At 35.4% G+C, this 8,954-nt stretch overlaps 1 protein-coding gene across 1 annotated transcript in view; it reads left to right on the top strand.

The window, feature by feature from the left end:
- The window catches only part of LOC108976914 (sex peptide receptor-like), a 25,446-nt gene that overhangs the window by 5,338 nt on the left and 11,154 nt on the right, over positions 1 to 8,954 (top strand). Inside the window, exon 2 of the mRNA XM_018946339.1 lies at positions 61 to 1,214. Coding sequence (XP_018801884.1) covers positions 61 to 1,214 — 1,154 coding nt within the window. The remainder of the gene's footprint in view (positions 1 to 60; positions 1,215 to 8,954) is intronic.

Below are 8,954 nucleotides of genomic sequence, written 5' to 3'. Positions count from 1 at the left end.
TTTTATTTAATTTAATGTAGTTTAATTTAATTAATATTTAACCTCTAACTTTCTTTACAGCTAYAAAATTTGGCATGGCTACATCTCGCTCATCGTCTGCATACTCGGCACTGTAGCGAACACACTCAACATAATCGTGCTGACGCGCAAGGAGATGCGCTCCCCCACTAATGCCATACTCACCGGGCTCGCAGTGGCCGACCTCGCCGTCATGATCGAGTATATACCCTACACCACACACGACTACATACTCGCCGAGCGGCTGACACGCGAGCAACGCCTGAGCTACAGTTGGGCGTGCTTCATCAAATTCCACTCGATATTCGCACAAGTCTTGCACACGATTAGCATATGGCTGACCATCACGTTGGCGGTGTGGCGCTATATAGCCGTCGGCTATCCGCAGAAGAACAGCATTTGGTGTGGCATGCGCACCACCATACTCACCATCATCACGGCGTACATTGTTTGCATATTGGTGGTGTCGCCATCCTTCTACTTAGTCTCCGCCATTGTGGAATTTCTCGAGACCATCGATGAGCATGGAAAAATCATATACTCGGAACCGCTGACGCAGTTCATTATCGATTACCACAATGAGATGGCAAATCAAACGCAGCAGTTGCAGACGCAGCTTACAGCAGCCGCTTGGGCAACCGGAAATGCATCCATCACAAACGGCAGCGCTGCGGCAACAACATTTGCCKCATTGTGGAATGTGAGTGATATAATGGTTACTACAGCCACCACGCTAACCACTGTTGCAACCACAACTGTATCGCCATGGCAGCAGCCGCACCATAACATCACCGTCTATAAATTGTATCACAGCGATTTGGCGCTGCACAATAAATCGCTGCGCAACTCAACCTTCCTCATCTACAGCGTGCTCATCAAGCTGATACCCTGCATCGCGCTCACCATACTTTCCGTGCGTCTGATAGTGGCGCTGTTGGAGGCCAAGCGTCGACGCAAAATGCTCACCAGCAACGCGGCGAACGGCATGAAACCCATCGTCAATGGGAAGGTGTTGGAGCAGCGGCCGCGCAAAAACAGCAAAACACTGGAGAAGGAGAAGCAAACGGATCGCACGACGCGCATGCTTTTGGCGGTTTTGTTGCTCTTTCTCATTACCGAGTTCCCGCAGGGCATTATGGGTCTGCTAAACACCATGCTGGGCGATGCCTTCCTCATGCAATGCTACCTAAAGCTGAGTAAGTAGTGGCAAACGTAAATGCCTAAATGAGTTTGTGAGTGTATATGTGTGTGTTTTAATGTATTTATATTAGTGTATGAGTGTGAGTATATATACGTGTTTTTAGTAATTTCGTGTGTGCGCGGCAGCTGCCTGGTAGTACAAAGTTCACATAGCCATCTCGCTTTGGCAGTGCGGTCTCTAGAGCCATTTGGACGCTGTCAACACTTTGTCGTTGTGACGCTGAGGTTTCACTTGCATTTCGCGGCCAACAAATTGCACTGGCCCTGAGCTGGGACATCACATTAACGCCGCTCTCAAAGTAACTCATACGCCCCGGCGCTAATTAAAACTTTCCAGCCGTGCGGCAAAAGCGTTTTTTTTTTTTAACTATTTTTTCACTGTTGCAGCATGTTACACATGAGTAGTATTGTCTTGTGGCATCGGAAACTGTATTGGATAATTATAGAGAGGCGAAGACTTTAGTTAAAAGATGATGTTTGGGACAAACTAGCTTTGGTAAATGGGTGGCATCGGGTTGTTGCCACGCCCATAAAACAATTTATTTGAAATACACCTTAACTGCTATAAAACTCGATTTTGGCGCATTTAAAACTACCTAAAATGTGATGGAGGCACCGCTTTCTAAACAACTTTGTGGTGACCTTTCAGAAAGCATTAAAGTTATTTTAACAAAATGTCTTGAAAACCTTGAATTCTGAGTACACGGGCGCAAATTGAGTAATAACCGACTCAAACCTCATAAAGGGGTACTTTTTTTTACTATTGAATAGTAGTTGAATACCCCATTTAGAACGCTAAAATTTGGTGTAAGAAAATGAAATCAATGAACACTTTTTACCAACTACGTGGCACTGCCCACTTTATATTGAGGTTACATGCCTTTAGCCACTAAATGATATGGATATATAGCGATTTCTGTTAACTTTCAGCATTCATTCATTTTTAGCACTCGGTTAACTCTCGGTGAAGTTTCAGTTAACATTCAGTTAACCCTCGGTTAACATTAAGTTAGCTCTCGTATAACTTTCGGTTAGCATTCAGTTAACTTTCGGTTAGAGTTCGGATACTGAATAATAAACCATATTATTACACCTTGCATAACTTTTAGCCACCAAAGTATGATCTAAGTATATGGCGATTCGGTTGACTTTCAGTTAAAATTTCGGTTACTAATTACATACCATATTATTAGACATGGGCATGAGACTGCTAGAGAAGAAAGTTGCTTTCACACCAAAAGTGACCATAATCGACCGCTAAATTCAATTAGTAATAAATTTGGAATTCATTGGCAACATTTTGTATACTCAGATTTAAGAACTAGTGAAATCTAACGAACACATATATAATTGTCACTAATTCAGTTTGCAACCGATTCGAGCGCTCCCTTATTTATTTACATATTATAACTCTGGTTCATCTTTTTCATATTTTTTCTTTATACTCGACATTTTTGTCTCCTTTTTTTAATTGTTTGCCAAACGTTTTATTCACTCTAAGRAAACTGGTCGCCGCCTTCTCTCAATCTGTTCCACTTCTTTGCTCCATTTTCTATGTGTTTTTATGCAACCGTATATGGCTCTTCACCCTTTCTGCCACTCAAGTGCAATTACAACGCAAATCAAATTAATTACAAAGGCRTTGCTACGACATTCCGGCACCCCGGACACCCCGGGGAGACCAACACAAATAACCAAGCACAAAGCAAAGGAAAATGACAAAATGCAATAAAAGCTTAATTAAACAATTAATAATTTTTCCCACTTTAACCACTCGAACAACTTTATAATATTTCAGTTTTTGCGACATTTTTCCCGCTGCGGGGATTAAAGCAACATAATTAATTGTAACATTGTAATGATTGTTAACAAGCGGAATACTTTTTCCACTAATTCCAGTCACACGCATGAACAGCACGTTCAGTATTGACTTATAAAGCTTGAAGAGAGTCTGGTTTATTGCTAAAGACCAATGAATTCAAATAACCCAAAAGGAATTAGTCTAATGGTGTTAAATCACAACCTCTTGGAGCCCATTTTTTGTCACAATTTCTTTAAATAATCGAATCTCCAAAGTTTTCTAGCGATAATTCCGTTATTGCACGTGCTGTTTGGCACCTAATCCCACCTAGTTGAAACCAGAGGTTATAGAGATCAACTTGGAAGAAGTGCTGTAATAAAAATTTGGCTATCATCGATCTATGCTGCTCTCCATTGGCAGTAACGGTGCCACCAGCTTCATTTGGAAAGATGTACGACCGATTGTCAATCTAATGAAAGAAGGAAAGATATTTCATATACAAATTTTAATTGTTTTGAAATTGAAACTATATTTTGAGGGAAGCCTTCATTTTGCCAAAAATCAAAATTTTTACTCATCCTTTGATCACTAATTCGTTACATATATATGTAATATAATGAAATATTTTATTGCTTATGGATTTGATATAATTTTAAGCAGAAAATCTTGCTTTTTTTATTTATTTCTTAAATATGAGAATTATACCGAAAACTCAGAAGGAAAGTGTTTGTTTTTCTGGCTAGAAAATTGAGTTTAACTCAAACTTACTGAGATATTTGTTAAGAGTTATCTGATTTTTTTTGTAAATATCATTATCAAAATGATACTTATGCTTGTTCTGGAAGCTTTTTCGAAGAGGGTACATGAGTTTACGGGTTTCAAAAAATCGATTTTTGGTCTTATTATTTTATCTGATACACTTCTAGAATATTGCCCTAAATTTTCAAGTAGAGCCGAGAACTTGTGTGCTCGAGACTGGCTAGGCTAAATGCGCCGTTTTTAAACGAGTTTTTCTCGAAACTGTGCTCTTGTAGTCAGTTGGCAAGATCGAGAACTATTTAAACGATCTTCATGGAGTTTTGCACAGGTCTTTGAGATACAATTCTTAAAGTTTTTTTTTTTTTGCGATTAGAACTATTTGAAACAAAATGTCGCGAAATTTTCACTAAAATTTTGAAATTTTTCATAAAAAATGTCTGCCAAACATCCAATTTTCAGTTTTTTTCCTTTATCAAGGTTTTAATTTAAGATCTTAACAAAAGTACGTATTTTTTCAGTTTCAATGATCCTGTAAGAGTTACTCTGCCAACGCGGGCGCATCTTTTTTCTAAGGAACATCAGAAATAACGTCGCAATAGCCGAGTTTAAAATTTTTTTTTCCAAGACAATAGCAATAAAAAATTCTGAATAAATATATTTCATTTTTTATGTGCGATAAAAATGTTGATATAAGGCTGTTTTTACCCATGTAACCACTTGAATTATAATATTATTAATTAATTTTACTTAAGCATATAAATGACATTTTGTAAGCAAAAAAATTACTTCTTTCTTCTCCAAATTATAGTTTTCCTTTTTTTCGGACTATCTAGTTTTTATATACAGTTAGTAGTACAATCGTATTCACGAGCACATTTATTTTTATTCCGCTAAACTACGAGTTAAAAAGGGTTTAAACACGAATGCCAGAACAAAAGCTACGAAATTGCAGGCATTAGCATATTTACCACAGAAAAGTTATACAAGTATTTATATGTAAATTTTTTAAAAATATTCTAAACAGAAAAAAACATATTTTGTCGCACAGATTCCCTCTCTTAATTTGAACTAAAATCATTTTCTTTCTCTATTGCAACTAACTTTCCAAGTGCGGGCTTTTTGTGCTCTTAAAAAATAATATTTCTCCCATACATACAAGTGTATAAGTATTTTGTTTTTATTTCTATGTAAAGGCGCTACTTTAGCGTGAAAAATAACACCGTTATTTACGCATAGAAATCGTCCACATATGCAAATGCGCATACATTTCAGCTACAAATTCACATATTTACAGGCAATATGTACCTAAATACCATATATAGTAGATGGTGCCATAAGCACTTGTATATAAATAAGCAACAGCGTGTTGGCATAATTTAAATAAATGGTGGCAAATAAAACGCTTTCACGCACACATATGAATAATGAATAATAATAATATATTTGCTATTTATTTAGCAAAATAAGCAAATTTACTCATATTTCTTACATTTTTTGCTTTGTCGCCAAATATGGGTGACATTTTGTTATATATGACCAGGCGTAACATACACACACGTACATATGACGACATGTGCACAAACAAATGCAAAATTAATGAAAGTATTTATATGCRTCGACACATGCCCCACTTGTTGAACGTTTTTTGAGTATTTACATTTGCTAACTGAGGCAATTTTTACCTCGTAGACATGGAGCATTTATCAAAGTTGCATGGAGAAAATGCGTGTATGCAAATAAATATACATATGTGTTAASRTAGATCCACTGAATAAATTATGAAKATTTAATTTTTATTTGCTGAAATAAATTAAAATGGAATTTTGCACAATAACTGAATTAATAAGGTTGGGCCAAGATTTCATCTATTTTAAGCTAAATACGCTGTTTTAACTTTGAATATTATATATATGTATATATTGTTTTATACACAAATATATAATAATCCTTTTGTTGTGGGTGAGGGGGTAGAAAAAGCCTTCGACATCATCAGTGTTGTCGTCAAAGCAACGGTATGTGCCACTTGCAGGTCTCTAAAAACTTTCCTCCACGGTATCGACCACATTTGCATTACCTCAGCGTGGCGTTAAAATTTTCTCATTAAGAAATTTACATCTACAATGTGATTTGTTTTGGAGCAAGTGGCTTTGCTCGACCACCGAGTTTCTTCATTATTATTTTATACACAAGTCTAGAAGTTTTTGTAAATATCCTCGCCCATTTTTATACTCCTCAAGCAGTTGCTAAAAAGTATTATAATTTTGTTGACCTAAAGGTTGCACGTATTACCTAAAACTAATCACGATAGTTATATAAATGATCAGGATGATGTTGAAATCTGGTTGACTGTCTGTCTGTCTGTCTGTGCAAGCTGTAACGTGAGTAAAAATTGAGATATTCTGATGAAACTTGCTAAACAAATTCCTTAGTACAAACAAAAAAAAAAAAAAAATAGAGATCGTCGATAGTCGTAATCGCCAATAAACGAAAAGTATACAGTGTCTTAACTAAGCACTTAATTATGATAGAAAACTGTAATTTGGCATAGAGGGAGGATAAAAAATTTTTAAAAGGTGGGAGTGGTCCCTCCTCTAATAGGTTTAATGTATATATCTCCTAAACCGCTAAAGTTACAACAACCAAATTCACTGAGCATAAATATTACAAGAACTTCTATCGATAGTGTGAAAATGGATGAAATCGGATGAAACCCCGGTTCACTCGCCATATAACGGTACTGTTTGAAACCACCAAAAGCGCAATAAATCCATAACTAAATTCGCCAGATACATTAAATTTTACTACCGAAATAGTATGAGTAGGTTTTATGAGAGCTGGTATAAATATTGGACAATGGGGGTGGCACCGCCTACTTTTTGGTGAAATCTCATATCTCGGAATATTATATTTGAGTTATCTCAACGAAATTGAGAGAATAAGCCCTTTCTAACTTCTTTACAGTTTTTTTTAATAAAACTTGTTTTTATTTATGATAAATAATTTCAGCTCACTAATTGGCTTTACTTCGAAATTTCACTTCTGAATTTTTGAAAAGCTTTAACTCTATTCTAAAACGTGATTTAGCTTAAGCTCTCAATTCTATGATGATATATAAATGGCAATACTAGTCAACAATATGATGAGAATAAGGACAAAAAATAAAATTATTAAAGTTTGACATATTGTATTAACAGTGGCGGACTCAGTGGCGGGAAATGGGGGAACATTTGACTGAAATGTGTATTGCTTTTACCTAAACTTAGCGTAATATAATAATATATTTTCAAATATATTTGACTAAAGACAATATATTGAATTAGGTTCAGAGTCAGAGTGTTTAATACTATTCGTTTTGAAATGAGTATTTTTTTTTTTTTTTTTTTTTTTTTTTTTTTTTTTTTTTTTTTTTTTTTTTTTTTTTTTTTTTTTTTTTTTTATTTTTTTTTGTATTAGATGCACCAAAAATGAGAGAAATACACAAGAAATACGAAACCTATAAAGAATTTCTTCTGGTGAACTTGAAATTTAATATTACAAATTATTAAGTATAGTTCCCTTATATTCTCTAAGGCTATATACGAACAGATTTGCTTCCAAATAAGATGAGTTTTCACATTATAAACAAAATCAAAGTGACGATACTCATGGCAACCTTATGTGAATTTCAATTTTTAATTGTATTTTGATATATAATTATTGAGCCTATGCGATAATGAACCTCTAACCCATTCAATCTGCGTGATTATTCAGACAGAATACAACGATCTGGCAAGGGCATCAAATATGATAGACATGCTACTTGTAACATTATGGAACGATGAAAAAAAACCAAGAATTCTGCGTGAGAACTTCCAAAGAATATTCAGAATCTTTCTTTCGACATTTCTATGTTGGATACAATCAGCGAAGATTTGAATTTCAACTAAGCTTGCTGCTTCCAAAAAAAGTATGTGCTGCGAAAACCAAAGAAATGTAAAATCTATTGACCGCTTGATATATAGATTCAAATATATTTTGGATAATGACAAAATTGAACGCCGTTTGAAGCTCAAAGGTGAACTTAATCACTGGCAGTGTCATTGAAGGCAGAACCAAAAGCCAGAAGACAACAAGTTACCGACTATCGCATTGGACACATGTACACCTATAACTCATAATTCATAACTTTCTTCGCTTATTCTGTACAAAATTACTTTTTCGACTACCCAATATAATATAGTATATATAAAATAAGTATATATAAAACTCTTACTTGCTAATATGTTGCTCACCTAATTCTGAGTAATTCAATAAATGTGCAATATGGAAGCACATTTTCAACTCATAACGCACTTGCTAATTATAGTTCTCGATCTTCAAACATTTGCGTATCATTTCGATGAATTTGATTCAGAAATAATAATTAAGTAGAAATGCATGTGCGAAATTTCAATAATTAAAATTCCTATTTAGTTTTACATATAAGCAGCTCAGGCAAGTGGCCTTCAGTTGCAGCAACTGCACGCATATTAAAGTAATGAGTAATGTAATTATGCGCCATTACTTATACGTGCCGCATATTTCGAAATTATTTTCAGTTATGTCGAGCCCAAACACACACATGCACACGGTGCTGCGTGTGGAGATGACTCGTGCGCAAAGTAGGGCGCTGCAGCTTCGCACATCCGTTTGCCAGTCACATGGGTTGACAGTAATGAGGCAAATTGTCAAAACTGCCTGTTTAAATAAACAACAAAATCGAAATGAAATTCTCGTTTGTTTAAAACTCGTGTCAACCAAATATTTATCGCAGTATATATRTGTGTGTGTGTGTGTATGTGCATTTATAAACATTTAAATGCACTCGTGCGAAAATTTCTGTTATGCGTATGTGTGAGTCACAGCGTATTTGTTTAGCTTGCAACACAAACGTGTGGCATTTGTAAATGACAAGCGATTATTTTCGGCCTTGATGCCTTCGCCCCTTTGCTGGCTATGTTTGGTTGTGCCTAATGACAGTATTGTTGGTGTTGCTGTTAACTCAAGTCTTCGCTATGTATGATAGCAGTAATTGTTCGAGTAAAGTATTTATCTCACTTGAAAACTTTCACTGCGAAAATGTAATTTTCTTGTGAATGTGTAATAAAAGTTATTTGCAGTTGAATGAGTAGCAAAACGCATTAAATTTGTGCTGCAT

Source organism: Bactrocera latifrons, unplaced genomic scaffold, assembly GCF_001853355.1.
Source record: "Bactrocera latifrons isolate USDA-ARS-PBARC rearing strain unplaced genomic scaffold, ASM185335v1 scaffold_81, whole genome shotgun sequence".
Classification (NCBI taxonomy): domain Eukaryota; kingdom Metazoa; phylum Arthropoda; class Insecta; order Diptera; family Tephritidae; genus Bactrocera; species Bactrocera latifrons.
The sequence above is the reverse complement of the archived record's forward strand: the minus strand, read 5'-3'. Positions and strand labels throughout refer to the sequence as shown.